Source organism: Crotalus tigris, unplaced genomic scaffold (genome assembly GCF_016545835.1).
Source record: "Crotalus tigris isolate CLP2741 ecotype Arizona unplaced genomic scaffold, ASM1654583v1 scf7180000017703.754461, whole genome shotgun sequence".
In the NCBI taxonomy this organism is placed as follows: domain Eukaryota; kingdom Metazoa; phylum Chordata; class Lepidosauria; order Squamata; family Viperidae; genus Crotalus; species Crotalus tigris.
This window is the reverse complement of record NW_024096578.1, coordinates 385,396-404,509: the sequence shown is the minus strand read 5'-3', so window position 1 is coordinate 404,509 and position 19,114 is coordinate 385,396. Positions and strand designations below refer to the sequence as shown.

Sequence of the window (19,114 nt, the reverse complement as noted above, 5' to 3'; positions counted from 1 at the left end):
AGGAGAGCCAAATACAAAGGGTCCATTTATATGTGCATTAGGATTAAAGAAGAGCCTGATATTAACAATGTGTTTGACCACAGAGCTCCCTTGTCCCAACTTTGAGATTGTAATTGAGAATAGGTCACCATATTGGTGCCTCTATCTTGGGGCCAGGTACATTTATTTATCAATCCAATTTGCATGCCACCCAGCAGCTGAAAGTTGCTGTAACAATGAGATGGGCACCATCTAAATTTAATAAATAAATAAATAAACTCCAATGACTTTGGGCAGCTTCCAGCAGGAAAATAACTACATACCCTCCTCTATTATGATTCTTTTGGGAAAGGATTCTGTAGAAGGAACCTGCAGAGTTCCAATTGATCCTTCTCTTCTCGTCATGGGTCTCTGTGATCATTTCTCCTTTTGCCACCAGAGAAAACAGAGCCTTCCTTGGCAGTCAAGGTTGTTTTTCTTTTTTTTTGACTCTAACAGGAAGGTATTCCATAGACGGATATTTCTAACTGTGATTGCAATGCTTCCCACCATAGATTATAACCATACTTGGCTGGTGCACAGTTGCGGTCTTCCACATGATGAGGAACTCGTGCAATCAGATTTCTCAGCACGTGGGATACTGTCAATTTCAATTCTTTGGTACAACCTATGCTAACATTGACTATACAACACTACGAAGTCTTATAATATGCTACTAATTTATCACCTACCATACCTAGAAAATGAGAACTGATTCTCAATAAAATGTCATTATTATTGCACCTTCATAATGTGAAATAGTGACCATAGTGCAATAGTGCAATAAAATTCAACATTCAGAAATGGGTTAACTTACATAGCAAGTTCCGCATAGTTATATTTCCCTTCAAAGAAGGGAAATTCTCAGAACTGAATAGACTGATGAAAAGAAAACTCAAATAGGAAGCCAAAAGGGCAATCACTCTCCAGAAAGCTTGACTGCTGTTTAAAATCACAATAATAGCCATAGAATAAAAAGGTAGGCCCTCTTGTAGATAAGCAATGGGGTAAAGAATGGAAAATGAAGAGTAAAAGTAAATGGTCATTTCTCACAATGAAGAGAGGTAACTAGTGGGGTTCCCCAGGATTCTGTATAGGATCAGTGCTTTTTTAACATATTTATAAATGACCTGGAATCACCTGGTGCTTAATGGAATAGCCAAGTTTTCTGATGACACTAAATTGTTCTGATGGTAAAAACAATAAGAGAGTCTGAAAAGCTCCAAAGGAATCTCTGCACATTAGGGGAGTGGATATCAAAATGGAAGGAGTCATTCAATGTGAGCAAATGTAAAATAAAGCACATTGTTGCCAAAAGCCCCAACTGTTTATAAAAACTAATAGGATCAAAAGTGAAAAGGAAAAAGTTCATGGAATGATGATAAATAGTTCAATGAAGATGCCAACATAGTGCACATCTGTTGTAAAAAAAAAAAAAAAAAGGCCAAAAGCTTGTTAGAGATAATAGAAAATGATATTGGAAATAGTGATGCCAATATTATAATGCCCTTTATATAAATCATTGGTGCAACTACATCTAGAATATTATAAGCAGCTCTGGTTGCCATGTCTCAAAAATGATGTAGTATAGCTAGAGATGGTTCATAGGAGAGCAATTAAGAGGCTCAAGGGATGGGGCAGCATCCCTATTTGAGGACTGTTTGGTCTAGAAAGGAGACAAAGGGAAGGATATAGTTGAGGAATACAAAATTATGTATGGTGTGGATAAAATGGACAAGGAGAGGAATACAAAATTATGTATGGTGTGGATAAAATGGACAAGGAGAAACAATTTTTTCTTCTTTTCAAAGTACAAGAACAATTCAGAAATAAACCTCATTGAGCATGTGTGAGAAATAGGCGGGGATAGTGATGCCCATGCTATGGCGCCCTGTGCAAGTAGTTCAGTAGGTAGTGAGAAGTGGAAGGAGAAGGTTGTATTATAGCTGGCTCATCTGCTAGATCAGGGGTCGGCAACCTTAAACATTCCACTTGGACACATTTCCCACAGAAAAGAAAACACTGGGAGCCGCAAAACCCTTTTGACATCTAAAATGAAGATAACATTGTATATATCGTTTTTTACCTTTATGCTATGTATAAAAAAACTATAGTGCGTTGCATTTATGAAATCAATGAACTGCTTGCGCTCTCTCTCCCTCCCCTCCCTCTCTCTCTCCCTCTCCCTCTCCCTCCCTCCCTCCTTCCCTCTCTCCCTTTCTCCCTATCTCTCCCTCTCTCCCCCTCTCCCTCCCTCTCTCTCCCTCCTCTCTCCCTCCTACCAGCCTCTGCTGCAGTTCACATGCTCTCTCTCCCTCCCATCTCCCTCTCCCTCCCATATCCCTCCCCCTCCCCTCCCTCCCTCCCTCCCTCCCCCTCCCACCAGCTTCTGCTGTAGTTCACATGCTCTCTCTCCCCCTCTCCCTCCCCCTCCCTCTCTCCCTCCCCTCCCCCAACCTCTGCTGCAGTTCACATGCTCTCTCTTTCTCTGCCAAATGACATTGCCAAATAAATAGCCCCCACCACTCCTGCCATAGCCCGTTCACTTCTCCCTTGCGCTCCTCATTGCACCCCCCTTTCACCAGAATCCCCCACGTAGAGTTGGATGAGGCTTCTCAAAGAGGAGAGGGCTACTGCGTTTGAGTAACCAATTGAAGGAGTGGTCTGGGTGGGAAGGAGGTGGCCAGAATTGAGCCCAGAGTGCCTTTACCTTGCATTAGCCATCAAGTGGGAAGGCGCCTCTGCCACCACTTCTGGCCACCTTCCTCGTGCTCCAGGGCATGAATGAGGCAGACACTTCATACATAAAACGTTCCCACCAGCTGAAGTGACCCATGCTGAAACCAGCTGAGAGCTGTAATGGCTTTCTGAAACCGATGGTGCTAAGTGGCTTTGAGGCTGGAGAGGAAGGTGTAAAGCAGCCTCAGCTGAAGCTCTTCCAGCTGCAGAGCTTCGGGTGGTTCCTGAGGAAATGCTTTTCTCCTCCTTACTCAAATCGGCTTCTAGTGGCTTGGGTGGCTCTGCTCTATCCAAGTTTCGGCATGGGTTGCTTCAACTGTCGGGAACCTTTTTTGCACGAGGCGCCCACCTCATTCATGCCCTGGAGCGAGAGGAAGGTGGCCAGAAGCGGCGGTGGAGGCACCTTCCCACTCAATAAGGCTGATGCAAGGTAAAGGCACTCTGGGCTCAATTCTGGCCATCCCCTTCCCACCCAGACCACTCCTTCAATCAGTTACTCGGGCGCAATAGCCCCCTCCTCTTTGAGAAGCCTCATCCAACTCTACGTGGGGAAGTGTGGAAGATGAGAAGAAGAGCGTGAGGCCAGGTGAGAATATTGGCAATGGTGGCATGGTGACTGAGTGGCTGGGGAGGGGGGATCATGGCAGTGGCATTGGCAGCTCCCCCCACCCAGCCCATTTCCCCAGCCAGCTCATACGATGCTTGGTAGAAAGTCCCCCGTGTGCCCCATCAGACCCATGCACCTTCTTTCTAGCAGTCCTCCGTCTCTTCCGCTGCCGCCGCCACATGCAGTCCCAAGAAGAAAAGAAGTTTGTGGGCAGTCCCACAAACAAAAGCTGGTGGGCAGTCCCACAAACAAAAGAAGTTCAATCAATCAGTTTCAACTTCGCGAGATCTTTTTTTTTGTGAGAAGTTGGAATTGATTGATTGAACTCCCACTTTTTTTTGTGGGACTTTAAATGGCAAAGGAGGACTGGGAACTGCAGCAAAAGGCTGAAAGAGCCACATGCTGCACACCTCACTGTGAATGACTATGTGGCAACTCCTTCAACAATATAACACTCTCCAAATTAAGATTATTTATATTCTACCAATTTGTGATCATTTTGCTATGATCTCAGACAATTAAAAATCATACTGATGTGATTGTGTCAGATTGTATGCAATTCTTAGAAGTATTGATGACATTTTATCTCATTCTTCCCTCCCACAGTACTTTCTCCTTTCTTATAACTCTCACATCTGTTTTATACGAAGAAAATCCTACTGCACAAAGACATGTTCAATGATATACCAATGTCTGTAGTTATTGTTATACTATGTAATCAATCAAATTTAGCTATGGCATGTTGCAGAATAGATTCACCATGCAGGTAAAGATTTTTCCTTGCACTTGATTTGCATCCCCCCAATTAGCTTTTAAAATGTCAGTGAAAGCCTGAGCAAAAATCCCACTTTCTCTCTTTAGGACTAGCTGAGGCAGAGTCTCCCATTTTGTACTGTTATAAATAAAATCACATCCTCTGAAGTTTATTTCTTGTTTTAGAATAGGAAACCTTTTGGCAGAAATCCAGGTATTCCAATGTCTCTTGACCTTTCTATTACTGGTAGACCACGCTAACGGGGGTAGAGGGGTGGGGTGGGGGCTGTAACTAGACTGTCAACTGAATTAGAAAAGTCTTCAGTTAAATAGACATAGTGTACCACCCTGTGGCAAACCCCTGCTATTACACACATGGTTCCACTCCCAGGCACTTTCAAAGACAAAAGCGTGGACAGCAACGAGAGGATTGTGAACAGAAAAAAATCTGCAGCTTTAAAAATAAAAAAAAACTAACGAATTTTCGTGCAGGTCATGTGGTCACTGAAAAAAATGATAACAAGCATATGCAAGTCTATAAAATAAAAAGCAACTCTATAGAAGTGTAATAAAATGGCTCAACAATAACAAAACTAAATGAATTGCTTTCTTAGTTCAAGTTGCCTGTCTTTTTAAATAATGTTTTCATTATTTTTATAAATAATTCTAGGCAACAAATGTAGCATGATTTCAGCATTTTCCACAATTTAATTTTCTGAAACACAGATTTTGAGCTGCTGGGACCAATGTTAATCTGATGTACTCACAATATTATCTCATTATTTTTCCTGCAGATATCTGTAGTATTTATTCAGCACATGGAATATTGTATGTTACCCTAGAGCTTCCCTATCTGGAGGAAGTTATGCTCAAAGCATTTCTTTTCCTCCTTCTTCAATAATAATTGTATAATGGTCATGCATTGATGTGATTACAACTTCTGAGATTCCAAAATACAATAAATCCATCCTCTTCTACAGAATTATCATACTACCCATGTGTGCCTGCTGATAAAAATTTCTAGCCAATAAGCAGAACACCATTACAGTTGCTGCATGAAATAAAAGGGCAGCAGATGTGTGTGTTTACTTAGTGATTAAAACTCCTTCTGGAGAAATAAAGGAGAATCATGTTAAATGGAATAAGGAATTTGTGCAGTATGAGAACCAAGGGCTGTAGTAGATGCTCACTAACTGTTATATTTTACTAATTTAAATCAGGAGCAAAGCAACATGTCTACTTAATTAAAGAAATCGTTTGGTCTAGTGGTTCAGATTAGAAACCAGGAGACTGTGAGTTCTAGTCCTGCCTTGGGCATTAAAAGCAGTTGGGTGACTTTGGGTCAGTCACACTCTCTTAGCCTACCATGTGAGGCTCAGGAGACAAACAGCTCAGTCAAATTCCTGTCACAACCAAATGGATCAATATTTGGTTGATTTGAAAAAAAGTGGATCGCGCACTTGCAAGAAAAGTGCTAGAAAGAAAAATAATTGTCCCCTTCTCTATACTGGATCAAAGCAAAAGGTAAATTTTCATTCAGGATCCTGCAGTAGTCAGTGTAATGTTCCTAAAGTTAAAACCTTGAGCACTATTCCTAATTTTTATAATTTTCACAAGTTGCAGCCCTCTCCTGCCTATTTCCACACAATATCTGACATTCAAAGATACACTGCTTTTACAACTTTGAAAAAAGAAAGACCAATTTAGCTAATGTTACATAGAAAAAATTTCTAATACACCTTCCTATTTTCTGAAAATGGATGAAATATCACAAAGAAATATTATTTCTTGACGATCCTGCCCCCTCTAATTTGTCTGATGTCAAGCAAACAATATCCTGTTGTTCTATTCATGCTCACTCTTTCTTGGCAAGCTCTATTCTTCCAAGTGAATTCATGGGAATAATAAGGGATGACATTTTCATTCTTGGGCATTTGCACAGAATTAAGCATTTGGCTTGAGACCCAGGAGCTGCAATATTTATGCAGGAAAAATGGACTGTCAGTGATTACCCTGTTTTATTTGGTGTTTGCGAAGTGCTCTGCAGGAGATTCTTTCCTAGCATTAGCTCCAAGCCTGAGAGGACAGTTAGAAAGCTGTCTTCCTAAAAAAACTTCTTCGATATCACCATGTTTGGTTTTGTGGCTGGTGCTATAATGAAATGGCTCCTACTGATAATCATTCATTTTATTGACTTCTAACTTAGATTGTGCTTTCATATTACTGGTAAATATATACCATTTGTTTACTGTAACTTTTAAATGCCACTTGAAGCCTCGAAACAGGAGATTCAAATATCTTGCATTAGCTGTAATTGAGTATAAGTAGTCCCTTTATGGATTACTGCCTTGTCGTGGCAAAGGGGCTTGCGTAACTCAATGAAGCTATAAGCTATGCCGTGCAGGGCCACCCAAGACGGACAGGTTATAGCAGAGAGTTCTGACAAAATGTGATCCACTGGAGAAGGAAATGGCAAACCACTCCAGTATCTTTGCCATGAAAACCCCATGGACAGTACTAAAAGGAAAAAAGATATGACGCTGGAAGATGAGCCCCTCAGGTCGGAAGGTGTCCAATATGCTACTGGGGAAGAGCAGAGGGCTAGTACTAGTAGCGCCAGAAAGAATGAAGCGACTGGGCCAAAGCCGAAAGGACGCTCAGCTGTGGATATATCTGGTGGTGAAAGGAAAGTCCAATGCTGTAAAGATTTATTCTCCATAGGAACCTGGAATGTAAGATCCATGAATCAAGGCAAGCTAGACGTAGTCAAAAAAGAGATGACAAGACTGAACATCGACATCTTAGGAATCAGCGAACTAAAATGGACAGGAATGGGTGAATTTAACTCAGATGACCATCAGGTATACTACTGTGGGCAAGAATCCCTCAGAAGAAATGGAGTAGCCTTCATAGTCAATAAAAGAATAGGAAAAGCAATACTGGGATACAATCCCCAAAATGACAGAATGATCTCAATTCGAATCCAAGGCAAACCATTCAATATCACAGTAGTCCAAATCTATGCCCCAACCACTGGTGCTGAAGAGGATGAAATTGACCGGTTCTATGAAGCCCTACAGCACCTTATAGAATTAACACCAAAAAATGATGTCCTTATCATCATGGGGGATTGGAATGCTAAGGTAGGAAGCCAAAAGATAACCGGAATAACAGGCAAGTTTGGCCTTGGAGTACAAAATGAAGCAGGGCACAGGCTAATAGAATTTTGTCAAGAGAATACGATGGTCATAACAAACACTCTTTTCCAACAACCCAAGAGACGGCTCTACACATGGACATCACCAGACGGTCAACATAGAAATCAGATTGACTATGTGCTCTGCAGCCAAAGATGGAGAAGCTCTATACAGTCAGTAAAAACAAGACCAGGAGCTGACTGTGGCTCAGATCATGAGCTTCTCGTTGCAAAATTTAGGCTTAAATTGAAAAAAGTAGGGAAAAGCACTAGGCCACTCAGGTATGAACTAAATCATATTCCTGATGAATATACAGTAGAGGTGACAAATAGATTTAAGGAACTGGATCTGATAGACAGAGTGCCTGAAGAACTATGGATGGAAGTTCGCAACATTGTACAAGAGGTAGCAACTAAAACCATCCCAAAGAAAAAGAAATGCAAGAAAGCAAAATGGCTGTCTGAGGAAGCTTTGCAAATAGCTGAGGAAAGAAGGGAAGCGAAAGGCAAAGGAGAAAGAGAAAGATACACCCAATTGAATGCAGAATTCCAGAGAGTAGCTAGAAGAGATAAGAATGCCTTCTTAAATGAACAGTGCAAAGAAATAGAAGAAAACAACAGAATAGGGAGGACCAGAGATCTCTTCAAGAAAATTGGAGATATGAAGGGAACGTTTCATGCAAAGATGGGCATGATAAAGGACCAAAATGGCAGAGACCTAACAGAGGCAGAAGAGATTAAGAAGAGATGGCAAAACTACACAGAAGAACTATACAAGAATGAGCTTAACATCCCAGATAACCACAATGAGATGGTCATTGACCTCGAACCAGACATCCTAGAATGTGAAGTGAAATGGGCCTTAGAAAATCTGAGCAACAACAAAGCTAGTGGAGGTGACAGTATTCCAGCTGAGCTATTCAAAATCTTAAAAGACGATGCAGTAAAAGTGCTACACTCAATTTGCCAGCAAATTTGGAAAACTCAACAGTGGCCACAGGATTGGAAAAGGTCAGTTTACATTCCAATTCCAAAGAAAGGCAATGCCAAAGAATGTTCAAACTATCGCACCATTGCACTCATTTCACATGCTAGTAAAGTTATGCTTAAAATCCTACAAGCTAGACTCCAGCAGTATGTGGATCGAGAACTACCAGAAGTACAGGCAGGATTTCGAAGAGGCAGAGGAACTAGAGATCAAATTGCCAACATACGCTGGATCATGGAGAAAGCTAGGGAGTTCCAGAAAAACATCTACTTCTGCTTCATTGACTATGCAAAAGCCTTTGATTGTGTGGATCACAACAAATTGTGGCAAGTCCTTAAAGAGATGGGAGTACCAGACCATCTCATTTGTCTCTTTAGAAACCTATATGTGGGTCAAGAAGCAACAGTGAGAACCGAACACGGAACCACTGATTGGTTCAAAATTGGAAAAGGAGTCCGGCAAGGCTGTATACTGTCGCCCTGCCTATTTAACTTATATGCAGAGCACATCATGAGAAAGGCAGGGCTAGATGAATCAAAAGTTGGAATTAAGATTGCCGGGAGAAATATCAACAACCTAAGATATGCAGATGATACCACTCTAATGGCAGAAAGTGAAGAGGAACTAAAGAGCCTCTTGATGCGGGTGAAGAAGGAGAGTGCAAAAGTTGGCTTGAAACTCAACATTAAGAAAACCAAAATCATGGCATCCGGCCCTCTCAATTCCTGGCAAATAGATGGGGAAGAAATGGAGGTAGTGACAGATTTTATTTTTCTGGGCTCCAAGATCACCTCAGATGGGGACTGCAGCCAAGAAATTAAAAGACGCTTGCTCCTGGGGAGGAAAGCTATGGCAAATCTAGGCAGCATTCTAAAAAGCAGAGACATCACCCTGCCAACAAAAGTGCGTATAGTCCAGGCCATGGTTTTCCCAGTTGCAATGTATGGCTGTGAAAGTTGGACCATAAGAAAGGCTGAGCGCAAAAGAATTGAGGCCTTTGAACTATGGTGCTGGAGAAGACTCCTGCGAGTCCCTTGGACTGCAAGGCGTTCAAACCGGTCAGTCCTAGAAGAGATCAACCCCGACTGCTCTTTAGAAGGCCAGATCCTGAAGTTGAAACTCAAGTACTTTGGCCACCTAATGAGAAGGAAGGATTCACTGGAGAAGAGCCTAATGCTGGGAAAGATTGAGGGCAATAGAAGAAGGGGACGACAGAGAATGAGATGGCTGGATGGAGTCACTGAAGCAGTAGGTGTGAATTTAAATGGACTCCAGAAGATGGTAGAGGACAGGAAGACCTGGAGGAACGTTGTCCATGGGGTCGCGATGGGTCGGACACGACTTCGCAATTAACAACAACAACAAGTCTCTGTGTTTCAAGTTTAATTTTATTTTATAATTGGAAGCTAGAAAGAATTTTCCTTTTCATGTAAGAGAGTTCATAAAAGATGTGGGCCATGGGGAGAGTGGAGAGAAGAAAGCTATTGCCAGTTTTATATTTCTCTTTCTCCCATCCCTGAAGTTGACTATATTCTCAAATGGGCTGAACATAATAATCTTAGAAGTTGTAGTGTTCTACACATATTTTGCTACTGTGAGTTTTGGCTGATTATGCTGAAAGTATAAACATCAGAGTAATCAGTGGATGGGCTTTGTTTGTTTATGACAACATTAGCAGTTGGCAAGACAGATGTCATGGCAGCATAATTTGGCTTCTTTCTTTATATTTTATTGGGGTTTGCAGTACATGATTACCTTTTGGCAACAGCTTTCACAGGTGTTCGTTTTCAACAGGCTAGGAACAGCAATAAAAAGGGCAATATGAATGAAATGAATGAAAATGACAAGGGGGTAGCAGAGATGCTAAGATGCAGAACTTTTTTAGTTTGGCCTACACCCTTTTATTATCTGTATTAGATGAAAAAGAGGGGGTCAGCCAAACAGCTTACATGTCTTCAGCTAAATAAAACAAGTAGCAAATATTCAGTATGATCAGGTGATCACTGTAATTAATAGACCAAACAGTTTATAAAAAGTGGGCAAAAATGGGGAATCAAGTATTTAAACTGGTATGCACAGACCAAATATCTAAACAGCTCTTCAAATTGGATTTCAAATGATAAACGGGCATCCTTCTAGCTTTGTAATATTTATTATATATTTATTATATATTTATTTGCAAAAATAAAAGCATGTAGCATTCATTTCTGGTATATTTTATTACAAATAAAATAAAACTCAAAAGAACATAAGTATTTTACAAAAATGATGCATCTTGCAGAACAGAATTAATATTTGAATGAATTTATTTCCAGAAAGAAATCATTAATGTCAATACTCTGTGAAAATTCCTCTGTGCATTAGCAAATTCATTAGCAAATCCATTTTTCCATTTTTCATAATCCCCAAAATTACTATTATTTACTTTCAGGATAAAACTTCTGAAAACTTACTAATGTAATTCCTTCTGCCTCTTCTACCCCATCCTTAAGGGACAATTGCTCTCTTGTGTACTTTAATAAAGCCATTTCCTCCCTTTATAACTGTTGCATTTCTAATGCAGAAATGATGGTAAAAACATTTATTCCCTGCCCTACATGCTGCAAGCTACCTAATGAGCAAGATATTATTAAACCCTTTTTTCCTGTTGTTTAGAGCATAACTTTCTGCTCCATTGCTGTTTGGCTTTCCAGTCCCTTTGGAATTGCGACTCAGAGTGAGAATAGGCCTTTACTATACTGTATATCATCTGATCTGAATGAAGTATAAACACGGGTCCACTTATATTGTTCAGGAGTGGCGACCAAAACCATAATACATAATCTTTCCAGGACATTTACAATATTATTGCTGAGGCAGTGAAAGTATGAAAAAAAAGTGTCTAAAACATGTGGCAGAGCATAAACTAATACCTTGGCCAAAAGAGGGAAAAATCCACACAAAACAAAACAAGAAGAAGGAAATATATCACCACCATTTAATTTACCATTATGCATGACTTTTTAACAAAAATTTTAGGCTTATCACATTTTCCAGACCTGATTGTATAATATCATTTATAATCTGGTTTTCCATAAAACCCGTGCCAAATTTTATTATAAGCCCAGGATGGGCAGTGCATAAGCAGCCACAATCCCGTCTATTATTTCTCTACATTAATGATTACAGTGGGCATGATCAGCCTCTGGGAGGCACAATGCCTTCTTTATGACCAGAGTTTCAACACTGTCTCCTAAATGCTTGGAAATATTTGACCAAACCCACTCAGTGACATCTCCATATCCCTGGATATACCCTGTATCCATTAATGTCCATAGTAATTTTAGAAAGAAAGAAAGAAAGAAAGAAAGAAAGAAAGAAAGAAAGAAAGAAAGAAAGAAGGAAGGAAGGAAGGAAGGAAGGAAGGAAGGAAGGAAGGAAGGAAGGAAGGAAAGAAAGAAGGAAGGAAGGTGTCCATAATAAAAATTGCCTGTTCCTAAGACTGAATGAAGCCTGTTCTCATGATTTGGAGAGGGCGGGGAGAGGTGGCATGTATACTTGTTAACCAGGCTTTGGAGTTTAGTAAGTCAAGTGATATTTTTCAATGTATGTTTTTGGGGAGGCTAATAGTAAATAGAGAAGCTCACATTATACATATTGTATGTGCAGGCCTGGACTTCTCCCCTCAACTCTCCTCTCTTCTTTTTACTATTTTTAATGATGTTAGAATGTTTATATTAGGAGATGGTATGTAATTGAGTAGTAGATGAATGCAGCATTTAAAACAGTGATAAAATGTATTTTATTTATAAATGTATGAATTGCTGTGGACCCATATAAAAACAACAGTATAGATATAGAATATTGTTAAGCAGGCATTGGAAAGGAAAATATAAGCATATCTTTCATTTGATAATAGTTACGTTACTGCTGATGTTATTTTCCATTAAGTTATTGGTGTTAAAAATTCTTATTCAGATTCTGGGCAGAGTTTGATAACTAGAAATAGCAATCCATCAGGTTAATCAGAACCTGCCATTTTTATAATGCAGACTGCCCAGTTCTTGTCACATCTCCTATTTACAATGTCCAGGAATGCACTTGGAAACAGAGATTTATCATGCCCTTTGTGTTTCACTCTCTATAGCTGGTAGGATATGCTCACCTTGGTGCAGCACAAGATTTGTAAACGTGGTTTAATATATCTTGATGTAACTCTTGGTATCTTTTGTAGGCTTTTCACCTTGCAGAAATCCAAGATGGTAAATTTCTTATCATTTTTCTGCTTGTATACTTTTAGAGGCAACTGTTCTAAGCTATGATGGAAGCATGTTTATGAAAATTCAACTCCCTATGGTGATGCACACAGAAGCAGAAGATGTCTCCTTACGGTTCAGGTCTCAGAGAGCATATGGCATTCTGATGGCCACGACTTCAAGAGAATCTGCTGATACATTGCGTTTAGAGCTGGATGCAGGACGAGTTAAACTAACAGTCAACCTAGGTAACATTCTTCCCCCTCTCCCATCCTAAAATTTACATTTCAAACATCTTTTTTTATCTTTGCCTGCTAGCATCAATTCAATAGCCTGTTTGACACTGAAAATAACTTGTCTTTTATATATGAAATTTGTATGTGTGTGTGTATGTGTATTTGTAATATTATTCCATTATTTATTTATTTATTTAGTTGGGATTTATATTCTTTTATTTTTGTGCATTCCTTTACAACCCATTACAATTAATTTTGAGCTGCAGCCTGTTCTAAAAAGAGAAGACCAGCACTTCAGTGGTGTTAATGGGGTATTCCGTTTTGAAAAAAAATTGTACCTAAAATTATTTATCCTGACAGATATGTCCATATTGCTAGAAATCAAGTATTCCTTTGGCACAAGGTACAAGTGCCTATTCAGTACCAACCTCCACTTCTGTTCCTGAAAAGCTGTATTCCTAGCTCTGTGTTTGTGTTTGGCAATCTCTTACGAGTTATATAAACTTTGAAAAAACTAACACTCTGTCTGAATACCATGTTATTGTCAGTGTCATGGATGATGATAGTCTGCGAGTGGTCCAAAATAATAAAAAAAATTACCTGGCTTTTCTGTGTGGCCTATAGTCAGAAACCACACCTACGTAAGTTACTCGTGAAAACAAAGTTTATTCTTAAAATGTTCACAAATATGTCAGAGCCATCCTGATTATAGTTTACTGTTTCTAGCAATTTCTAATGCATTGCAGTTTATGTAAAATGTATGCACAAGTATAGAAATAAGATATCTTGCAAATCTATACCACAATTATAAGTGACATGTTTGTTGGCCATGGTCTTCTCTCTCTGTAGCAGTCTGTCATTCTATGTTACCAAAATCATCTTTCCTCCCTGCTTTCTGTTCTTCCTTAAAAATGCTCCCACAAACTTCATATTGGTTTTTCTGTGTGTCACAAATAAGACAACCCTTCAATGCCCAAAGTCTGCGGCCCTCAGCAAACAGCCATGTGAACACGAACCACATAAACTCTTCTGCAGAACCGAGATCATGCTTTCTAGGGGTGTTTTTGTTTTTTTGTAAACAAACTCCTTTCTTCATTCACAAAGCTCATATACTGTAGGTTTTCTTGAAGAGCTTCATTTTTTGAGAATATTTTCCAGACCATTCATGCAGCATATTGAAAAGCTAACCTGAAGTGATTTCACTTATAATTTGGAAAAAAAAAAACACTAATAGGACAGTTGATAATATTCAAACCCCATTTCTAAGGAACTTTGAATGGTTGAATTTTGATGGTGTTAAAAAGATTTTGCAGTGGGGAATTCTTCTAAGTTTTACCTAGAGCCCTCTTGTGGCAATTGTAAGTTACTGCAGGCTGCTATATAGTTTTGAGTTGAGAAAATGGCAGGGGCTGACAATGAAATGGGGGCTATTTCAAGAGAGCTTTCTGTAGACAGAGGCACATAGGGGATGTTCCTTGGCTGTTTGCAACCACTTTTCTGATGCGGTTGACGACACATGACAAACTCAGCTACATGGAAACAAAATCTAAGGGTTTTTTTCTTTAAATATCTATAAATCCTCAAAGACCTTGAAGAGGAATAATTAAAATGCTGATTATCCGAGCATAAATCATTCATCCATAGAAAACCTAGCAGAGTGTACATACAGAAGCAATGGAACAAAAGCAACGGGTTTTTTTTTACAAGCCTTATTCATTCTGAGATTCAAAAGTCACTATTGATGCGTAGGTGTGCGGTAACAGACAAAAAGCAAACCATCAATCATAGATTTGGTTGAGAATAATTACACTTTAAAAATAAAGATTACATGAAGGAATCACTTTTCAGCTATTTATGAATTGTTTAAATGGAGTTACAGATATTCCAGAAATTGAGAAGAAATCTAAAGTAGTTTATGTATGGCATTTTAAATGTTGAAAAATGTATCCTCCTTTGAGGTAATACCAGTGGCCCAGAATGTGAGTTTTTAGCCTTGGCAAGCACTATTCCCCATTGTGACGGAGCAGTTTTTGAAATTATAATAGAGGTCGCTTTGTTCTTTCATATATGGGAGAGAATGTTGCAGCCAGCTTAAATCCACTGACTGGAACCATTGCCACAAACCATTTTTTTCACTTAGATTTGTCACCATGTAGCTTTGTTTGAAATTGGCCATTTTTTTGTTATCCTATTATCACTTCTTCTATTTCTAAAGTCTTATCACCATATAACTGCATTCTCTGGCAATACGGAAAGAATCAAAACATATATAGTGGCCATGTTTGCATGTGTCTGTCCCCGGAAGGGTGGAATGTGATTTTACTGGATGTCTGCAGCTAATACTTTGAAGGATAAATTTTCATTTCTCATCTATTCTTCCCCATCTAGACTGTATCAGGATTAACTGTAATTCCAGTAAGTGCCTATTCAAAATTTTTAAATTTATTATTCCTCCATTATGAAGTATTTGAAAACTTTAGATTATATAACATGCCGCATATCATTTTTGCATAGTAGAATGACTTCCATGGGATGGGAGGTACCTTGGGGAAAATGTCATGGATACAAAAAGAAACCATAACATAACTCTGCCTTGACCCCTCTATACTTCCAATTAGTGCTTTAGAATAAGTTCAAGAATATTGGCAGAGATTTTTGGAATTTCAAATAAATTTTGAAAGGAAAAATATTTTTATTAATATCATTGTATGACCAATTAGTTGCTGTTTATGAACATGCACTTGAATAATGGCAAATCCTTAGTCCCAAAAATTTAAAAAATGTTTAAAATAATTCAATATTTAAATGTATTTCTCATTCTTAAAACAAAAAAATAAATCTTTTTGACTTCCTATTGCAACATACTTAAAAGCAAAACAACCACACACACTTCTAGATAAGCATTCAACAATTATTCTTCCAAATTAAGTGTTTTCTCTCAGTTCTTTCACTAATAAATTTTGCTTGAATGAAATGAAAACTTCAGTGAATGTTTTAACAATATTAAAGGTTATATGTATAATGGTTTCTTTTTGATTCTACAGTATATTGTTTTTATTATATGTCTTGCATCATTTTTACTGGGTAAACTGATAATAAGTTTTTAATCTTTCTGATATTATTTGGATTAAGATTCTATGTTCTGAAAGAGGATTGTGGACTGTGATTTTATTTTGAGTCTGTGGATCTCCCAAACATTCTATAGTAAGTACAATAGATTTTATTTTTCCTTTTGGGGAAGGATGTTAAATGTTGCAGCTTTTACATAGTCAGTGTACATTAATATACAAATAAATGACCAAGTATATGATGGACTTAAACCTACTTATATCAATTTCAATGGAAGAATTTTAAAAGTGATCTTAACAATTCCACTGATAATAAAATTGAAAGATTCTAACAGGTCAGCAACCTGCAGCTCCGGAGCCATATGCTGCTCTTTAAGCCTTCTCCTGTGGCTCTCAACCTCTTCTGCCATTTGCAGAGAGAGACAGAGAGAAGCACTTGCATTTCCCTTCTCTCTCTCTCTCTCTCTCTCTCTCTCTCTGTCTCTCTGTCTCTCTGTGTGTGTGTTTGTGTGTGTAAAAAAGATAGTGGCCTCACCCTGTTCAAAGAGCTGAAAAGTTATTGGGTGGGGCTCCTGCCTTGGCTGCATCTCTGCAGGAAATAGGAAGCAGGAAGGGGAGGAGAGAGCCAGCCTGTTGCAAAACAGCTTGAAGCCAGCTTGCCATGTCAGCAGAAGACCAGAGGGGGGGGAGAGAAAGAGAGAGAGAGCAAAGAGAAAGAGAGAGCGGGAGAGGAGAAAGACAGAGAAAGACAGAGAAAGAGAAAGAAGGGGAGAGTAAAGAGAAAGACAGAGAAAGAGAGAGGGGGGAGAGGAAAGAGAGAGAGAGGAAAGAGAAAAAGATAGAGGGAGAGGAGAGAGAGAAAGAAAGAGAGAAAGAGAGAGAGGAGAAACACAAGTGCCTCTCTTTCTCTCTCTCTCTCACACACACACACACAGAGAGAGAGGGGGGGGAAGAGGACTGGCAGAACAAGGGCAAAAAGAGAGAAGGAGAGGGAGGGAGAGAGAGGGAGGGAGGGAGAGAGAGACAGAGACAGAGAGAGACAGAGAGATACCCTTTTGACATCTAAAATGAAGATAACACTGCATATATCCTTTTTTTACCTTTAAATATATATATATTTAATTGATGCACCTTGGTATTTTGACTGCTATACTGCAGTTCTACTTATAATCACTTTTGCCTTACAGCCTCCAAACTAGGGGCATTAAGCAGGCTCAAGTTGCTACTGCAATACATTACAAATCCAAATTTCTTTTTTGTTGACAAAGAGTTAAAGAGTTAAATGAGAGACTAGAATAGCTATATATATGTTGTCCCTAATTATATTACAAATACAAATCCTGGGTATAGCCATACAGTAGAAATAACAAATGTAAAAATAACAAATGAATTCAAACACCAGGATAAGGTTATAAACACAACTGTTTAATATGCAAGAGTACTTAGCTTTCGTCGGCCAAACTGCCGACATTGTCAGAGTATAAAAACCAGGATTTGGGAGTTCACTCATATCACTGGCTGCCTCTGTGCCCTGCTCCTTGATCGGATCATTGGTCTGCTCATTATCACTGATCATGTTGTTCTTAAAGGGCCTGCACTTGTTTTGGCAGCTTCCGAGGCTGCTCTCCCACCCCCAGTCATTGTTATTCCCCTGATGTGCATACAAGCGTCCAGGGGTTGACTGTCAGGTTGCTCTCGCCCATCCTCCCCCCCACACTTGTCACAGGATGTGCCTGTGCCTTCGTCATTGAGTTATTGACAGTATAACTCAATGACGTTCTCCCACTCGCCAGTCCTACTGCTGCACTCGCACATTGACAAGTGCGGGCCCTTTAAGAACAACACGATCGGTGATAATGAGCAGACCAATGACCTGATCGAGGAGCAGGGTGCAGAGGCAGCCAGTGATATGAGTGAACTCCCAAATCCTGGTTTTTATACTCTGACAATGTCGGCAGTTTGGCCGATGAAAGCTAAATATTCTTGCACATTAAACAGTTGTGTTTATAACCTTATCCTGGTGTCCGAATTCTTTTATTATTTTTACATTTGTTATTTCTAATATATATGTATGTATGTATGTATGTATGTATACGTATGTATGTATATATGTATATGTATGTATGTATGTATGTATATTTCGTAGATTTTCACGGGTACAGGTATGCAGGTCTTGGTGTATTCGGGTCTTTTCCTGTGTAAGATTGAGAGTATCTTGGCGAAGTTTCGACGAGGTCCCACACGTCATCTTCAGGCTGGGGTCTTCAGCTTCGTGCAGCTAGGAGCACGAAGCCGAAAACACCAAAATGTCAAAACATCACCAAGAGATTTTCAATTTGACGCAGGAGAAAACCCGAATAACCAAAGACCTACATACACACACACACACACACACACACACACACACACACACACACACACACCTATATACCTATAATAAAGATAAAAAAGGATATATGCAGTGTTATCTTCATTTTAGATATCAAAAAGGTTTTTGTGGCTCCCAGTGTTTTGTTTTCGGTGGGAAATGGGTCCAAGTGGCTCTTTGAGTGTTTTGGGTTGCCTACCCCTGGACTAGACTATGCTTTCCATACATCAAACATTGTAATACAATTGCATCAAACATTGTAACACAATTCAGTGGCACTTAGTAGATTTAAGGAGAAGGAAAAGATGTGCTTATTGAATTAGTGCCAATGGTACTCTGGATTTTTGCTTTGGAACACTTAAAATCTAAATTTTCTTATTCAAAAGGAAAACCCAGTATTATTTGCACCAATTGTCCAGTTGCCTTCTTGTAATGGGTGAACTGTGAATTATAACTTTTTATGATACTTCCACAAGAAAACCAACAACAAATGATTAACTGGAATGATAGCAAGAAAAAATGGCATTGTTCCGAATACTTTTTGACAGAAGTTCTTTAATGTAATTGCTAATAGAATTCTAATTGCTCTATATTAGTAATATTTTACAGGGAAATAGATGTTGAAAACATGAATAGTGATACTTAAAAATCTGGAACTAAAATTAAAATACAATTTCAAAGTAGTTGTTTCTTTGTTTTTATCTCAGAACTGTATATGCATGTGGAGATCAGGCTAATCTCTTCCTTAATGGCTTTTAGAAGCTTATTAAAAGCTGAGCTTTTCTGGATACCATTCCAATATTTCTCACTTACACCATCATTAACTTTTTTAATTTTTACTCTTATGGTTATGTGGTTCTTAATTTTTAAAATGTACTCTAATTTATTTTTTTGTAATTACATTGT

The 19,114-nt window shown here is 38.9% G+C and overlaps 1 protein-coding gene across 4 annotated transcripts in view; it reads left to right on the top strand.

The window, feature by feature from the left end:
* Positions 1 to 19,114, top strand: part of LOC120306009 (neurexin-1) — a 622,144-nt gene that overhangs the window by 307,330 nt on the left and 295,700 nt on the right. For all 4 annotated transcript variants that reach the window (XM_039338545.1, XM_039338547.1, XM_039338546.1 and 1 more), the window contains 2 exons: positions 12,581 to 12,784; positions 15,161 to 15,187. In XM_039338545.1, coding sequence (XP_039194479.1) covers positions 12,581 to 12,784; positions 15,161 to 15,187 — 231 coding nt within the window. The remainder of the gene's footprint in view (positions 1 to 12,580; positions 12,785 to 15,160; positions 15,188 to 19,114) is intronic.